General features: G+C 41.2%; 1 protein-coding gene across 3 annotated transcripts in view; it reads left to right on the top strand.

The window, feature by feature from the left end:
- The window catches only part of chd1 (chromodomain helicase DNA binding protein 1), a 211,756-nt gene extending 195,646 nt beyond the window's left edge, over nt 1-16,110 (top strand). For all 3 annotated transcript variants that reach the window (XM_068029758.1, XM_068029756.1, XM_068029757.1), the window contains exons 34-37: nt 7,124-7,223; nt 12,864-12,915; nt 13,104-13,320; nt 13,987-16,110. In XM_068029758.1, the coding sequence (XP_067885859.1) occupies nt 7,124-7,223; nt 12,864-12,915; nt 13,104-13,320; nt 13,987-14,371 (754 nt within the window). In that variant the 3' untranslated portion in view covers nt 14,372-16,110. The remainder of the gene's footprint in view (nt 1-7,123; nt 7,224-12,863; nt 12,916-13,103; nt 13,321-13,986) is intronic.
- The last annotated feature ends 2,926 nt before the right edge of the window (nt 16,111-19,036 follow it).

The raw sequence follows: 19,036 nt of genomic DNA, 5'->3' as shown, positions 1-19,036 counted from the left end.
TAGGGATAGCATTCCTGCCTCTAAGACAGGAGGTTGCGGGGTGTAATCAGGAGTGTCAACCTTTTCGTGAGGGGCCACATTACAAATTTTGTCTGACATAGGGGGCCGGTGAGCAAAGTTCAGAACGACAAAGGCATTAGAAATTTGTTCTACTATTATTCAAATCAACAAAAAAAAATGTGCATTTTTTTGTGAACAAGCTTTGAATGAGGACTAATTTATTAATTTGCGATGTTGGACACTGATTTAGTGAGATGCCTGGCATTGGTTTTGCTTGCACTAGTAGTCAATGACTGCAGAGTACACCAGATGTCCATCTGTCAGGAGTGATCGCGATCGCCCTCCCTCCCCCTCTGTGTCTGTTTCTCTCCCACTCTGTGTCCCTCTCCCTCCCCCGCTCTGTGTCCCTCCCCCGCTCTGTGTCCCTCCCCCGCTCTGTGTCCCTCCCCCGCTCTGTGTCCCTCCCCCGCTCTGTGTCCCTCCCCCTCCCCCCCGCTCTCTCTCTCTCCCTCGCCCCTCCCCCCCGCTCTCTCTCTCTCCCTCGCCCCTCCCCCCCGCTCTCTCTCTCTCCCTCGCCCCTCCCCCCCCGCTCTCTCTCTCTCCCTCGCCCCTCCCCCCCCCCGCTCTCTCTCTCTCCCTCGCTTCTCCCCCTCTCAGTGTCTGTGTCCCTGTCTCTCTCCATCCCCCGTCTTTCTGTGACTCTCTCCCTCCCTGGCTTCTCCCCCTCTCTGACTCTCGCTCTGCCTTCCCACTCCCCCCTGGCCACCTCTCTCTAGCTCTTGCCGGGCCTAGGGCGCGAGCTTCGGGCTCACCTTCGCTTTGATCAGCATGCTGACTGTGACTGCCGACTTTATCATGAGATCCTCTGCTCATTAACCTCTGGGGTCACGGTGCTCACTGGGAGTTGTCATCCCAGATTACAGTTCGGTCCATAGGGACCGGAGAGCAGGGGTGGCTACATTTCCCAGTGGGTGTTCACTCACTGAAAGCAGCAGAGGCGGCAGATCGTCAATTATAGAAATCTTTGGTGGACCGGAAGAAATTTCTCATCCCTGAAACTGAAAGAAATGGCTGAGGGCAAAACCACGCGGCAAGGAAGAGTTACAGCCAAGTACAATATACATCCGCGGACAAAAACTGCGGCAAATGGATTTCAATGTAGGCAAATAAGAGTTTTTGACCTATAAAAGGTTAGAACTAGAACAGGGTACTTTCTCAATGGTGAAAAGCTAGAAACTGTGGAGGGCCATAGAGACTTGGGGGTCCAGGGACACACATCATTAAATTGTCATCAACAGGTACAGAAAATAATCAAAAAGGCTAATGGAATAACTGGAGGACTAGACTACAAAGGGGTAGAAGTCATGCTTCAGCTACACAAAGCCCTGGTTAGACCACATCTGGAGTACTGAGATGTGTTTTTAGTAGATTATGGGATGATTTGATGGAAGTTTTTAAGATATTAAGGGGAACAGATAGAGTAGATTGGAAGAAACTATTTCTTTCTGTTGGGGAATCTCTGACTAGGAGGCATAGTTTAAAAATTAGAGCCAGATTTTTCTGGAGTGAAATTAGGAAAGACTTCTACACACACAGGGTGGCAGAAGTTTGGAATTCTTTGCTGCAAACGGCAATTGATGCGAGATCTATTAAGTTTAAATATGAAATGGATAGATTTTCGTTAGCCAAAGGTATTGGGGATATGGGGCAAAGGCTGGTATATGGAATTGGGTGACAGATCAGCCATATCCAGAGAGCAGTTAAACAGAGCCTGAGGTACATGGCCTTCGCCATTTACCTTCCCGGAGAGGAACGGATAATGGATCTGTAGGAGGAGTCCAGATGAGCCCTGAGTTTGAGGGGAAGGTGGGGGAGTGGGCAATAACATCAAAGGAAAGCCGTAAGTTGGTTGGTGAGGAACTGCTGTTAGGGTGTGTGTGTAAAGAGCTGCTGAGTATGTGTAAAGAAGTGGAGATTAGAAAAACAAATTTAAAAAATGATTTTTTTAAATAAGTTTTAACTAGCTCAGTTAGCTTCCTTATAATGAATTCCTTATATAAAAAAAATGCCAGTAGAAGGAAAGTAAGAAGCTGTTGAATCTTCTGTTTTGTTTATAAGTAGTAAGGTTGATCAGTATTCGGGTTTAAGTTAGTAATGTAAGTGACTGATGAGTAGAGGCATTAATTAAAAATTAATTCAGAAAACAATTAGTTAAGTAAAACACAGTAAGGCTGGCAGGGCAGGGGATATGTTGCAGCTGTAGTATGTGGGAGCTGGTGGACACCAGTGTGATCCAAGGCAACCACATCTGCAGTAAGTGTCTGCGGCTCGAGGAGCTTCGGCTCAGAGTAGATGAGCTGGAGGCCAAGCTACAGACACTGCGATGCATCAGGGAGAAGGAAAATTACCTGGACACTTGGGCTCGGATCTTCTGATTTGGTCGGTAGTCAGGGACTGGGGTGGGGGTGTGTGACTGTGTGTGAGGCAGGCAAGCAAGGGGATCGCGAAGGTACAAGTGGAGGCGACACTGTCCTTGCAGCCTGTATGGATGAGAGCGGGGACTGTAGTGTGGATGAGCAAACTGAACATGGCACCATGGTGCAGGAAGCCATTCAAGTGGGGGGAGTAAATAGGAATGTAGTGGTAGTAGGAGACAGAATAGTCAGGGAGATAGACACAGTTCTCTGCAACCATGATCATGAGTCCTGAAGGCTGTGTTGCCTGCCTGGTGCTCCGGGCTGGAGAGGAACTTGCGGTGGGAGGGGGAGGATCCAGTTGTCGTGGTCTACATGGGTACCAACGACATAGAACTAGGTGAGGGGTTCTCCTTAGGAATTATGAGCAGCTAGGGGCTGAATGAAAAAGCAGAACCACAAAGGTGGTAATCTCTGGATTACTACCTGAGCCACAAGAAAATTGGTGTAAGGTACGTAAGATTAGAGACTTGAATGCGTGGCTGAAACACTGGTGTGGGGGAAATGGGTTTTGATTCATGGCGCATTGGCACCAGTACTGAGGAAAGTGGGAGCTGTACTGTTGGGACAGTCTTCACCTGTACCGTGTGGGACTGGTGTTCTGTGAGTCGTATAACTAGGGCAGTAGAGAGGGCTTTAAACTAAATAGTGGGAGGGGATGGGGGGGGGGGTGGGTAAAGTGAGGGGAGATGTGTTAAATCAAAGGGAAGGGACAAAGCAATAGTGCAGGGTAACGACGTGCGTAATGATAACCAGAATGTGGCAGAAAGGGACAGAGTGTACAAACTTAAGAGTGCACCAACAGATAAAGCAAGAGCTTGCAAAAATGGTAAAAAGACAGAACTGATGGCTTTATATCTGAATGCGCACAGCATTCGTAACAAAACAGATGACTCGTTAGCATAAATAAATATGTATGACTTGATAGCCATTCCAGAGACATGGTTGCAAGGTGACCATGCCTGGGACCTGATTATTCAAGGGTACTTGACTTTTCGGAAGGACAGGAAGCGAGGAAAAAGTGATAAGGTAGCTCTGTTAATTAAGGATGACATTAGTACGGTAGTGAGAGATGACCATTCAAAAGACCAAGGTGTAGAATAAATTTGGGTAGAGATAAGAAATAATAAAGGAAAGAAGTGACTTGTGAGAGTAGTTTATAGGCCCCCTAATAGTAGCTACACTGTAGGACAGAGTGCACAGGAAGAAATAATGAGGGCTTATAAGAAAGGTACTGCAATAATCATGGGTAATTTTTAATCTACATATAGATCGGACGAATCAGATTGACAAAGGTAGCCTTGCCAACCAGAAAATGATCCATTTATGCCTACTCTCTATCCTTGCCCATATGTTACCCCCGATACCATGAGCTTTTATTTTCTGCAATAACCTTTGATGTGGCACCTTATCAAATGCATTCTAGAAATCTAAGTACAATACATCCACCGGTTCCCCTTTATCCACAGCACATGTAACTCCCTCAAAGAACTCTAATAAATTGATTAAACATAATTTCCTTTTCACAAAACCATGTTGACTCTGCCTGATCACTTTGAATTTTTCTAAATGCTCTGTGATAACGTCTTTAATAACATCTAGCATTTTCCCTAAAACAGATGTTAAGCTAACTGGCCTGTAGTTTCCTGCTTTTTGTCTTCACTTTTTGAATAAAGGAGTTACATATTCACTATTTTCCAATCTAACGGAACCTTCCCAAATCAAGGGCATTTTGGAAAATTAAAACTAACGCATCAATTATCTCACTCGCCACTTCTTTTAACATACTAGGATTAAGTCCATCAGGACCCGGGGGCTTGTCAGCCCACAGCTCCAACATTTTTTCAGTACCACTTCCCTGGTGATTGTAATTTTCTTGAGTTCCTCTCTCCCTTCCATTTCCTGACTTACAGCTAATACTGGGATGTTACTTGTACCCTCAATAGTGAAGACTGATGCAAAATAGCTGTTCAATTCATCGGTCATCTCCTTATTATCCATTATTAATTCCCCAGATTCACTTTCTATAGGGCCATTGCTCAATTTGTTAACTCTTTTCTATTCTAAATATCTATGGAAACTCTTACTATCTGTCTTTATATTTCTAGCTAGCTTTCTCTCGTATTCTAATTTTACCTTCCTTATCAATCTTTTAGTCATTTTTTGTTCTTTATATTCTGTCCAATCTTCTGACCTGCCTCCCATCTTGGCGCAATTATAGGCTTTTTACTTGAGTTTGATACTATTTTTAACTGTTTTAGTTAACCACGGATGGCGGGTCCCACCCTTGGAATTTTTCTTTCTCATTGAAATTCTGTGTATTCTGAAATATCCCCTTAAATGTCTGCCACTGCATCTCTATTGACCTATCCCTTAACCTAATTTGCCAGTTCACTTTAGCTTTCTCTGCTTTCATGCCCTCATAATTGCCCTTATTTAAGTTTAAAATACTAGTCTTGGACCCACTCTTCTCTCCCTCAAATTGAATGTAAAATTCAATCATATTATGATCGCTGCTTCCTAGGGGCGCCTTTACTATGAGGTCATTAATTAATCCTATCTCATTGCACAATACCAGGTCTAGTATAGCCTGTTCTCTGGTTGGCTCTAGAATTTATTATCCCAAGAAATTATCCCAAAACGTTCTGTGTACTCCTCATCTAGGCTACCTCTGCCCCCATCTGATTTTTCCGTTCTATATGTAGGTTAAAATCCCCCATAATTATCGTTGTACCTTTCTGACAAGCTGCCATTATTTCTTTCTTTATACCCCGTCCTCCAGTATGGTTAATGTTAGGTGGACTATACACCACTCCCACAAGTGCCTTTATGATTTCTCATCTCTACCCAAACTGCTTCTACATCCTGGTCTCCTGAATTTAGGTCATCCCTCTCGATTGCACTAACCCATCATTAATTAGCAGCTACCCCTCCACCTTTTCCTAGCTTCCTCTCCTTCCTAAATGTCATGTACCCTTCAATATGTAGGTCCCAATCTATGTCGTCCTGCAGCCATGTCTCTAATGGCTATCAGATCGTACTTATTGATTTCTATTTGCGCTCTCAGTTCATCTGTTTTGTTTTGAATGCTATGTGCATATGGAATGTTGTTGCAAGGAAGATGGGGTATAAAAGTAGGGAAGTGTTGCTACAGCTGTAAAGGGCCTTAGTCAGATCATATCTGGCATACTGTGTACAGCTTTGGTCTCCTAATGCAAGAAAGTATGAAATTGCATTGTAAGCAGTTCAGAGAAGGTTCACTTGACTGATTCCTGGGATGAAGAGGTTATCTTATGAGGAAAAGTTGAACAGGTTGGGCCTATACCCATTGGAGTTTAGAAGAATGAGAGGTGATCTTATTGAAACACATAAGATCCTGAGGGGACTTGACAGAATGGATGCTGAAAGGATGTTTTCTACTTTTCGGTAAGACTAGAACTAGGGAACGCAGTTTGAAAATAAGGGGTCTCTCATTTAGGACAGATGAAGGAAACCTTTATCTCTGAGGGGCATTGGTCTGGAATTCTCTTCCCCAGAGAGCAATAGAGGCTATGTCATTGAATATATTCAAGGCTGAGTTAGATGGATTCTTTATCGACAAGGGAGTCTTGGGTTATGGGGGGGCAGACAGGAAAGTGGAATTGAGACCACGTTCAGATCAGTCATGACCTTATCGAATGGTTGAACCAGCTCGAGGGGCTGAATGGCCTACTGCTGTTCCTATGTTCCAGACGGTCCCAGCAAGCAGAGACTGGGACTCCCACTCGCAATTCTGGGTTGATATCCAGTTGAATAGTTGTGTCCAGTGGCGTGCGTGTCCATGGGCTAAGGGAACCCATAAAACCCTCCCTTCATTTGGGACTAAACACCTTGTTGGCTGCTATGAAGGCGGTTACTTGGTCTGCGAATCCATCCAGTACTTCATATTATTCTCCTAGGGAACCATTCAGTATTTATTTTAATAAGTGATGTATTATTTATCAATTATGTAGGTTATATACTGATGTGCCATCTGCATTAAGTAGGACATCAAAGAATGTACGTGCATTTACATTTTCTGTTGTTCACATCTCTCCCCGCCCCCTCCCCCCCGCCCCGTCCCTTTGTAGTAGCCGTAGATTCAGTGCAGTTTTTTTGTATTTAAAAAAAGTTATTTTTCTGCTCATCAGGAGAGAGATGTAAGTTCTAGGGATCCGAAATTTTCCATTTTAGATGCAGAGAAAAGCACACCACACTGATCCAACAATGTGCATTAGCCTCAACATCAGAGGCATACATATGCTTCAACAGTTTGGCATTTTGTTCTCATTTCTTCATCAGCCATACTTTGTCTGAGTGACATTGTTAATTAGCATTAAATTAGGGCCAGTTTTGGGCTGTAAGCCCACTAGTAACTGGAAAGACTGCCAAGCTTATTTCACATCGAATTCTTAGAGAGTAAACAAAGAGAACGTTGATCCATCAATATGGGCTCGATTTGAACCTAATCCCAGAAGTGAAAGGCCAGTACTCTGATCCCCCAAGTCAGTGGAGTTTAAATGTTTGCACTTTTAAGCTGCCAGTAGTCCCCAAGTGAGTCATTATTGATAGAAAAGAACTTTGTTCATGTTGTCTTTTGTTAATCCTATGTAACTGATTTTTATTTCTAGAAATCTCTGGATCTTTGTTTCGAAGTTCACAGAATTTGACGCAAGAAAATTACACAAACTCTACAAGCATGCAATCAAGAAACGACTAGAGAACTCTCGGGTATGGGGACATTGATACATGTGGAAAAATTATTTAGCAGAATATTCTTGGCAGGTCAAGAAACTGATCTCATTGTGCTAGACGAGTTTACTAAATTTTGCTTTAAATAAAAACATCTTATGCACTTTTACGTCTGTTTCTCCATCAGTCCCTCTCCTGTGTCCTTTTTGTTTTAACTTTAACTTTTTTTCACCTAATCTTCTCTCTTGGTTTAAAAACATAGTAACTTTAAAACCTCCCTGCTTTATCTTATTGTTCATTTTGAAGATGAGAGCAACTTCAAAAGCTGAGTTCTCATTGGTGAAAACAGACCTCAGAAGCTGATTTTATTCAGCCAAATAAAGATCAAAGACTGATGCAACGAGATAGGATTAATTAATGACCTCAGGGTTAAGGCACCCCTAGGTAGCAGCGATCATAATATGATTGAATTTTACATTCAGTTTGAGGGAGAGAAGAGTGGGTCCAAGACTAGTATTTTAAATATAAAAAGGGCAGTTATGAGGGCGTGAAAGCAGAGCTAGCTAAAGTGAAATGGCAAATTAGGTTAAGGGATAGGTCAATAGAGATGCAGTGGCAGACATTTAAGGGGATATTTCAGAATACACAGAATAGATACATTTCAATGAGAGAGAAAAATTCCAAGGGTGGGACCCGCCATCTGTGGTTAACTAAAACAGTTAAAGATAGAATCATACTTAAAGAAAAAGCCTATAATCGTACAAAGATGAGAGGCAGGTCAGAAGATTGTGGATGTGGAAGCTATGGAAAGGGTGCAGAGGAGATTTACTAGGATGTTGCCTGGTATGGAGGGAAGGTCTTACGAGGAAAGGCTGAGGGACTTGAGGTTGTTTTCGTTGGAGAGAAGGAGGAGGAGAGGTGACTTAATAGAGACATATAAGATAATCAGAGGGTTGGATAGGGTGGATAGTGAGAGTCTTTTTCCTCGGATGGTGATGGGAAACACGAGGGGACATAGCTTTAAGTTGAGGGGTGATAGATATAGGACAGATGTCAGAGGTAGTTTCTTTACTCAGAGAGTAGTAGGGGCGTGGAACGCCCTGCCTGCAACAGTAGTAGACTCGCCAACTTTAAGGGCATTTAAGTGGTCATTGGATAGACATATGGATGAAAATGGAATAGTGTAGGTCAGATGGTTTCACAGGTCGGCGCAACATCGAGGGCCGAAGGGCCTGTAGTGCGCTGTAGTGTTCTAATTTTAATTCCAATTGGACAGAGTATAAAAAACAGCAAAGAATGACTAAAAGATTGATAAGGAAGGTAAAATTAGAATACGAGAGAAAGCTAGCTAGAAATATAAAGACAGATAGTAAGAGTTTCCATAGATATTTTAAAAAGAGTTAAAGTGAGCGTTGGCCCTACAGAAAATGAGTCTGGGGAGTTAATAATGGATAATAAGGAGATGGCAGATGAATTGAACAGATATTTTGCATCAGTCTTCACTACTGAGGATGCAAGTAACATCCCAGTATTAGCTGTAAGTCAGGAAATGGAAGGGAGAGAGGAACTCAAGAAAATTACAATCACCAGGGAAGTGATACTTAAATTGTTGGAGCTGCAGGTTGACAAGTCCCCAGGTCCTGATGGACCTCATCCTAGTGTGTTAAAAGAAGTGGCGAATGAGATAGTTGATGCGCTATTTTTAATTTTCCAAAATTCCCTAGATTTGGATAAGGTTCCGTTAGATTGGAAAATAGCGAATGTAACTTCTTTATTCAAAAAGGGAGACAGAAAGCAGGAATCTACAGGCCAGTTAGCTTAACATCTGTCTTAGGGAAAATGTTAGACGCTATTATTAAAGACGTTTTAGCAGGGTATTTAGAAAAATTCAAGGTAATCAGGCAGAGTCAACATGGTTTTGTGAAAGGGAAATCATGTTTAACCAATTTATTGGAGTCCATTGAGGGAGTTACATGTGCTGTGGATAAAGGGGAACCAGTGGATGTGTTGTACTTAGATTTCCAGAAGGCATTTGATAAGGTGCCACATCAAAGCATATTGCAGAAAATAAAAGCTCATGGTGTAGGGGGTAACATATTGGCATGGATAGAAGGCTGTCTAGCTAACAGGAAACAGAGAGTAGGCATAAATGAGTCATTTTCAAGTTGGCAAAACGTAACGAGTGGTGTGCCACAGGGATCTCTGCTGGGGCCTCAACTTTTTACAATTTATATAAATGACTTAGATGAAGGGACCAAAGATATGGTTGCTAAATTTGCTGACGGCACAAAGATAGGTAGGAAAGTAAGTTGTGAAGAGGACCTAAGGGGGCTACAAAGGGATATAGATAGGTTAAGTGTGTGGGCAAAGACCTGGCAAATGGAGTATAATGTGGGAAAGTGGGAAATTGTCCACTTTGGGAAGAATAAAAAAAGAAGCATATTATCTCAATGGTGAGAGGTTACAGAGCTCTGAGATGCAGAGGGATCTGGGTGTCCTAGTGCATGAATCGCAAAAGGTTAGTATGCAGGCACAGCACGTAATTAGGAAAGCTAATTGAATGTTATCGTTTATCACAAAGGGGAATTGAATACAAAAGTAGGGAGGTTATGCTTCAGTTATACAGGGCATTGGTGAGACCACACCTGGCATACTGTGTACAGTACTGGTCTCCTTATTTAAGGAAGGGTGTAAATGCGTTGGAAGCAGTACAGAGAAGGTTTGCTAGACTAATACCTGGAATGGGTGGGCTGTCTTACGAGGAAAGATTGGACAGGCTAGGCATGTATTGCTGGAATTTAGAGCAAGAGGCGACTTGATTGAAACGTACCAGATCCTGAGGAGTCATGACAGAGTGGATGTGGAAAGGATGTTTCTCCTTGTGGGAGAATCTCGAACTATGGTTCGCTGTTTAAAAAAGAAAAGGTTCGCCCATTTAAGACAGAGATGAGGAGAAATTTTTTCTCTCAGAAGGTCGTGAGTCTTTGGAATTCTCTTCCTCAAAAGGCGATGGAAGCAGAGTCTTTGAATATTTTTAAGGCAGAGGTAGATAGATTCTTGATGAGCAAGGGGGTGGAAGGTTATCGGGGGTAGGTTGAAATGTGGAGTAATCAGTTCAGCCATGAACTTATTGAATGGTGGAGCAGGTCAATGGGCTGAGTGGCCTACACCTGCTCCTAATTCGTATGTTCATAAGAATATTGACCTGGGGTCATTATGCGTGTGGCCAGGTCAATATTTGTCATGTAAAATTGCATTAAACAAGAAAAGGCTGCTGAAAGATGGACACATTCATTGGTGGCCTGCAGAGCTCAAAAACTTCTGAATAAGTAAGCATGTAACCAATAAACTGAAATAAGGGTTCAGTGTGATTAACAATCCTCATTTAAAAATAAGCCAAATTGGGATTTTGGATTTTCTTTCATAAAGTATTTTCAGGATCACATTCAACAAACTATCCTTGTTATTTATACTCGTTCGTGGGATTTGGACATTGCTGGCTAAGCCAGTATTTATTGCCCTTGAGAAGGTGATGGTGAGCTGCCTTCTGAACCACTGCAGTCCTTGGGGTGTAGGTACAACTGCAGTGCTGTTAGGAAGGGAGTTCCAGGATTTTGACCGAGCAACAGTGAAGGAACGGAGATATAGTTCCAAGTCAGGATGGTGTGTGGCTTGGCGGGGAACTTGCAGGTGATGGTTTTCCCATGCATCTGCTGTCCTTGTCCTTCTAGGTGGTAGAGGTTTCGGGTTTGGAAGGTGCTGTCTAAGGAGCCTTGATAAGTTGCTGCAGTTTATCTTGTATATGCTACACGCTGCTGCTACCGTGCTTTGGTGGTGAAGGGAGTGAATGTTGAAGGTGGTGGATGGGGTGCCAATCAAGTGGGCTGCTTTGTCCTGAATGGTGTTAAGCTTCTTGAGTGTTTTTGGAGCTGCACCCATCCAGGCAAGTATTCCATCACACTACTGACTTGTTCCTTATAGATGATGGACAGTCACTGGGGAGTCAGGAGGTGAGTTACTCACTGCAGATTTCCCAGCCTCTGACTTACTCTTGTAGCCACAGCATTTATGTGGCTGGTCCAGTTCAGTTTCTGGGCAATGGTAACCCCCAGGATGTTGATGTTGGGGGATTCAGCGATGGTAATGCCATTGAACGTCAAGGGGAGAAGCTTAGATTCTCTCTCGCTTGAGATGGTCATTACCTGGCACTTGTGTGGCACAAATGTTACTTGCCGCTTATCAGCCCAAGCCTGGATTTTGTCCAGGTCTTGCTGCATCTGGAGATGGGCTGCTTCAGTTTCTGTAGCAAATGGTGCTAAACATTGTGCAATCATCAGCGAACATCCCCACTTCTGGCCTTATGATGGAGGGAAGGTCATTGATGAAGCAGCTGAAGATGGTAGATTTCTCTCCCTTATTACTCGTTTTGGCTTCTGTATGATTCCTAGCTCACACAACATTTTGTTTCCTAAGATATTTCTTAGCCTTTGAAAAGAATAAGAGAAAAAGCTTGCATTTTAAATAACGACTTTCACAACCTCAGACCATCTCAAAGTACTTCACAGCCAATTAGTGTTGCAAAGTGCCTTTGTAATGTAGGAAGTGTGGACAATTTGTACACAGCAAGGTCCCATAAACAGCCCTATCATAAGTGACCAGATAATCTGTTATAGCGATGTTGGTTGAGGGATAAATGTTGGCCAGGGCACTGGGAAAACTCTGCTGCTCTTCTTTGAATAGTACATGGGATCTTTTAGCCCCACTGAAGAGGGCAGATGGGACCTTGATTTAATGTCTCATAATATGGATGATATCTCTGACTGAAAAATTCTTCAGTATTCCAGTGATGTTAGCCTAGATTATGTGCTCAAGTCTCTAGAGTGGAAGTGACCCCATTACCTTCTGAGTCAGAGGTGAGAGTGTTACTACTGAGCAAAGGCTGACAGTTTATTTTAATTTCCTGAATCAATCAGTGTGTTATTTAAGAAAGGAAGGCTTAACAAAAGTAATTAAAACTCATGATATGAATGTGTGAATTGGGCATTAGACAAAAGAGGTCTACAGGTATATCAACATAGAAAAAGGAAAAATCTGCACCCTTGCAGCACCTTACCACGTCTCTCCAAAATGCCACAAACTGTTCCTCATATAGTTAATTGTTTTAAAATGCAGTAACTATAGGTAAAATCTGATTTGTGCACAACAAGATACCATAAACAGGAACAAAGTAATTAACCAGTCATTCTGCCTTGATGGCATTATTTGAGGGAAATGTGTTGGCCAGGACACAGGAAAAACTTCTTGCTCTTTGGATATTGCTGTGCAATCTTTAATATTCACCTGAACTGCCGGAACAGGCAGAGTGGCCCTCAGTTAAATGTCTCAAGCGAAATACTGCGCTGCCAGTAATGTAGCGCTGCATCAAAACTGCACCAAAGGGTCGAGCTAGCTCGTATCTCAGTCCTGGAGTTGGACTTATACCTATAGCTTTAAGGCAATCATGGCTCAAACTGAGCCAAACTGACACTGCAAACAACATCCTGAATGTTAACAAGCAGCTCTTGAAGAAGAGCAAGTCTGATGTAATAGCATAATTCGTTTGTGTTGTGAAACCCTCTCTGCAGTCAACTTGTCTGGATCCATTCTTTGTGCTTCATCATCTGTATTTTGTCTCTGCAGCATAACGATCAGCACAGCAGTAGCCTCAACACTCACAATGCCAAACACACAGGTAAGACTGTAGTTTACTTTTTCATCATGCCAGTTGTATAAAGTATTAAATTCTCTCTAAGGTAACCCACAACTTCCAGTGAAAGTTCAAGGGCGATCTTCCAATTGGATGGATAAAGGGAGCCAATAATTGTTGTGAAAGAAACTTGTGTCTGACAACAAAATCATGATTCCATTTTTATTGAACAGAATCTGAAAAATCTAAGGAGAATTCTCACAACGATGATAGCAGTAGGGATAGCCATTCATCTGAACGACATCACTCATCACATTATCATGACCATCACAGAGATCGGCACCATGGAGATTCCTATCGAAAAAGTGATTCCTCCAGAAAGAGACCATATTCTTCATTTAGCAATGGCAAAGACCACAGGGACAGAGATCATTACCGATCAGATAGCAGGTAGGTTGAAGCAGCTGCATACTTCGAAAGGTACCACTTCAATTATAAAATACTTTAGCTTTTGAGGATTTTGGAGTCTTACGAGCTTTTATTTAAGTTTTATGTGGAAAAGACTATTGATATAAAATTGTTTTGCCTTACAATATTCAGCAGTGGACATGTATGGAACAGTTTAGAAGTTGTTAGGTGGATTTATTTCCATTCACTTATCGAAAGTGGAGCAATTTAGTACTCGAGGGTTAAAGACTTGGCAGCTACATAGAAGCACAGCAGAAGGCTGTCTAGCCCAACATGTCGGTGTCAGCTAATAAAACTCTATCCTCTGCATCAAATGTTTTTACCTTAAAATATGCAATGATCTTGGCTTCAACTACTTCAGTGGCAAAGCATGCCATGCTTAACAATTCTAAACATTTCTCCTAACCTAATTCTCTTACTGACCATTTCAAATTGAACCTTCATTGGCACTCGAACCAGAGGGAATATTATTTTCCTATTCATCGTATAAAAAACCCTCCTTTTAATTGTAAAAACAACTATTAAATGTCTATTGATCGTTCCTGCTTCAGGTCCCACAAACTACAATGAATCCTGGTTGACTTAACAATATGTCACATAACTGTACTTAAATGAATTCAGTCAACTTTATCGCTTCTGATTTTACAGGTACTACAGTGAAAGCAAGCACAGAAAACTTGATGATCACAGAAGTCGCGATCACCGGTCCGGCCCAGAAGCTAGCTCAAAGGAGAGTAGATCACATGCAGACCACAGATCTCACTCAGATCACCGATCCAGCTCAGAGCATCGATCCCATTCAGATCACCGATCCAGTTCAGAATACTCAGGCCATCACAAATCCTCCAGGGATTACAGATACCACTCAGACTGGCCAGTGGACCACAGGCCATCCGGTAGTGGACCAAGGTCACCCTTGGACCAGAGGTCCCCTTATGACTCCAGATCACCATTGGAACACAGATCTCCCCTTGAATACTCCTCTGATCACAAAAGTACCCCAGAGCACATCTGGAACAGCCGTAAAACATAACAGGGCATGTGATGCCATGTCTTCGCGCAATGCAGCCATAAAAAAGTGAACACAGTAAATGCCTTACACGACTTAAAAACGTGCAGACAAGAGCTGCTTCTCGAGCAGTATTGTTACTCCTCCTTACAGGTTGCAAGGTTGTTATCTCAAGAAGAAAATATTTTTGTATTGAGGTTAATGCTGCACTGTGCTACAAGCTCTGTGGCATGTTTTGTTCCTTTTTTTTAAATTCAAAGATGGACATGTTTACTACTTCATATATTGGAAAACTGCCCCAAACACACTGGATCATAGTATTCAATCTTCTCCGATCTGGAGAGCTTCACCCTAATCAACCTGAATTGTGTTGAAGAACAACAAATTTAAATCCGTTTTAACAGAAGATTATGCAGGAACTTAGGAACGGAGTAAAAATTTAGACTGTTCAAAAGGCAGAGGACCCTGGTTCACCTTCCAAAGTTATTTGTATCGAGTCTGTTTACATTTTACACTGCGACCACATTGCCCAGTTCTCGGCAAGCTTGAATATTTAAATTCTGTACTTACAACTGTAAAATATTTTTTTGTTGATCAATTGTAATGCCTTTGAAGATACACTGTAAATTATTGTAAATTTAGTGGATCGAATCTGAGCTTTTTTTCTTCTCAGGCTTTTTGACAACTTTCCTTTCCCTACCAACTCAGGCCTTCACATCATGAGTACAAAATCCGTGTAGTACAGTTTTTAATGAATTGTCATTGATTAAATTGCTGTATAGAATGTAAAAGGGGAAAGGGAAGATCAGTTCCATTATATTTAGTCCCATTGTGCTTTTTTTATTGATAACTTGTATTAGAAATGTGTTTATTTCCTTTAAAAAGTCAGCGTTGTGATTGCTGTAGTAACTAAATAGTGCAAAGAAATTCCTTACAAATCCAGATGTCAGATTATAGTTTGAGATACATTTTATAAACAGACACCAACCTCTCCCCTTAAGATTCCACCTGCAACAAGAAAAATAAAGTTAGCTAAATTTGATATAACACCTTCCCTATTTTGTTTTCCCTATTAAAATGGGCAATAATATGAAATTATGTGCTATGCATTCAGATGAATTTCCAATGTATTGATAAATTGGGGAAATTAGATGCTGTTATAATGCACACCGATGTAAATATATACTATATATTGCAAATTAAATTTACAGAGAAATGTGTGGATTTCTGACATCTTTTTCACCATGCAAGAAAAATGTCAGATTTGTACAAACCAACAAATTCATAAGTCTCTCTTCCCATCCCCTTTGTTTTGCCAGAACGTATCACAGACTTTTTAATAAAGTAATTTTGTAACTCTCCCAGGCAAATGTGTGGTTCAAATTGGTAAGCATTGCCAGCTGTGCCAAATGATAATGCAGTAGACAACATAACTGTGAATAAATACACCGAAAGAACTGTTAGAGATGTACATATAGTTTTATATGCAAATATATTGTGATCTGAAAAATGTGATTTATGCCATTCAATCTCATATTTCTCACCCCTTAAAAAGTGACAATTCAAGGAGAAATGGTCAACACAATTCTTTTACTTAGACACAAAAAGTATTTTTGTAGTTCCATAAAATAGTTGCATTAATGTGTTAAAGGGCTGGATAAATGATATTCTATTATCTAATATAATTGTGATATAGAATAAAACATGGGAAGGCTGTACCTCAATCAAAGGGTTCTGATAAAGTATTAAATGTTGAGACTAATTTTTTCTCTGTCCCTGGGTGTTGTATGAAAGGTTGGGTAACTGGAGTACCACAGATGTTCTAATAACTCCACCTGTGTTATGTGTCATGTGACAATACACAGACCCTATGAATAATCCATACTCTGAAACCATTGAATACTTATGAAAACACACTGGTATTGACTCTTTTCAAGTACATTTATCAATAATTATGTTGAAGTAATTGTTGCTATCCTCTCAACAATGGACATTTATTGCTTTGCATGCTAAATCCTTCATCCTGTGCAGTAATGTATGTTTGTCACACATTTGCAATGGCACTATTTTTTAAGCTTGGCAACTGTTAAATATTTTAAAATAGAATAATGTAAGTGTACAAAAGCCTAGATTTTTTAAATTCAAAATATTCTTTGAATGGCTAGTGCGCTCTTGGTTTTATTTGATATGAGGATTATATGATATTGGTAGTTGGAATGCTTATCTGCTGCAGAGCCTGTCAGCTTGATTCTTATCAGTTCTTGCTGTTACTGTTCAGGTCAAGCCATGCTACTAGATTTAATTAGCAGAGGAACTAATGAGGTAATGCTTCATAAAGCATTTGTTGGATCTTTTGTGAAATCATCACCTGATCATTTGATGGGTATTGTGGCCCTTGAGGGTATAATCACAGGAATCCTAAGTTAACGGTAAGAATGTTTGGCAATGCAGCATTCTCTCGGTGCTGTGCTATAGTGTCAGTCTAAGCAATTGAGTTTATTCCTGGTTAGGATCTGATCCAGGGATGAAAGTGTTACCAACTGAGCTAAGCTGGAACAGCAATCGTTCTTCACTCAAATCATTCACAGTTCATAACTGTGTTGCACAGCTGTAGCATAAGGCAGGCGGCGAGCAGAAGCCAACTGCTTCAAAAGAGGGGATCACCCCAGACCATTGTCGGATGCTGATTTTGGAATTGTAATGATAATTACAAAAGGAGAAGATTGCCATCTCACCATACTATAGAATCCTAGAATAGTAAAGCACAAGATAAAGGCTGTTGCCCAGCTCTTTCAGAGAGCAATCCAATAGTCCCATTCACCCTCTCTTTCCTGTCTCTGGACAGTGTCATATGGACCATTCTTTTTGGGAGGGGCAGGGTGAGAGTGGTGGGTGCAGTTCAGGAACATAAAGGCAGGCAAGAAAATAATAAAAAAAGGAAAACATATATTTAAAGTTTTAAACTTAGGGCACTTTAAAATATAAATCCGTTGAAATTAAGTACTGAATAGACCTAGACCAAAGTGTTTATTCTGAACATTTAATATCATGAAAAGTTCAGTTGCTCATTATCAGGTGATTCTCTTCCCCGATGGAGTGACAATGTGATTTTCAGGATATTAGCATCTATATATGTACTGAAACAAATTTGTGTTCAATATTACATGAAGCCAGTAGAAATTTATTTAATATTTTTCCCAAACTTCAGATTTTTTTCCCACCTAAACATTAAGATGCATCCAAAATTTCTAAGTCTTATATCGAATGAAGGTGAAGCTTGAGTGAGTGACTGCAAAATGACAACCTTACCTTGGGGATGTCACTCAAGATCTCTTTCCACATTTGACTTTTTATTTGTTTGTGGGATGTGGGCATCGCTGGCAAGGACAGCATTTATTGCCCATCCCTAATTGCCCTTGGGAAAGTAGTGGTGAGCTGCCTAGGTGTCTAAGTTCATCAGAAGTGAACAACGTGACCTGGGTTTTCAGAAATAATGCTACCCTTAGTATCACAAAATGAGCTCGAATCATAGAAAGTTTAAGGCACAGAAAGAGGCCACTTGGCCCATCGTGTCTGTGCCAGCTGAAAAATTATCCACCTATTCTAATCTCACCTTCCAGCATTTTGTCTGTAGCTCTGCAGATTACGGCACTTGAGGTGCATATCCAGACTACTTTTGAATGAGTTGAGGGTTTCTGCCTCAATTACCTTTTCAGGCAGTGAGTTCCAGACCCCGACCACCCTCTGGGTGAAAAAGTTTTTCCTCATCTCCCCTCTAATTTTTCTACCAATCACTTTAAATCTAGGCCCCTCAAAATGTTGTACATTTCAATCAGATGCCCCCTCAGCCTTCTCTGTTCCAAGGCGAACAACCCCAGGCTATCCAATCTTTCCTCATAGCTACTGGAGCTACAATAAATATAATGTTGAATGTGTCATTGAATTAAATGTATTAGGTAATAATTGATCTTGCATGACATTGCTCGCTGTCAAAAATGAGAAGAATTGTACATTTCTGTTCCTTTTAACTTTCTGATTGTCTAAGCATAGAAGACATGCAGACAGAAAGAGAAATAATGTGAAGCATAGAGTGCAAGGGAAAAACTTACATTTTCTAACTGTCTTTATTTACCTCCAACTCTCATCGCTTATCCTCTATGCTACTAAGATAACAAATTGGCTCTCTGTGTTTGTCTTTGACACTTCCACTTTCTCTCGTCAGCACTATGCAACAGGTTACATTTCTAAAATCATCTCGTACAGAGGGACATCTAGGACTATTTTACAGGACAGCAAATGGATACTGATCAGGAGGTAGAAAGGGGAGAGAAGTATTAGGGGGGAGCTAAAATATTGAGAATCTCTTCACTGTCTTTTGTTAACTGCTCTGTGTCTCATACTTTGTGTGTCTGTGATTGCCTAGCTCTTGTTCTATATATCTTCCATTTTTTTTAACACCTGATAAAATGTGTTTCCCTGAAGTCAATAATGCATCTTGCACACTGGCCCGTTGGTACCAATGCAATATGGATGAAGAGATCAGGCCACTTTCTTAATTTACTAGCACTCCAGGTACATAACTCAAGATGTGCCAGAAGCACCAGGGATGCATTGTCTGGTGCCAACAGCCAGTGAAGGGCTTTGGGTTAGCTGTTGTCTCCCATGTGCTTTCTGGGGATGAATAGCAAG

The sequence above is a fragment of the Heterodontus francisci genome, chromosome 4 (genome assembly GCF_036365525.1).
Source record: "Heterodontus francisci isolate sHetFra1 chromosome 4, sHetFra1.hap1, whole genome shotgun sequence".
NCBI classification, from domain to species: domain Eukaryota; kingdom Metazoa; phylum Chordata; class Chondrichthyes; order Heterodontiformes; family Heterodontidae; genus Heterodontus; species Heterodontus francisci.
The sequence above is the reverse complement of the archived record's forward strand: the minus strand, read 5'-3'. Positions and strand labels throughout refer to the sequence as shown.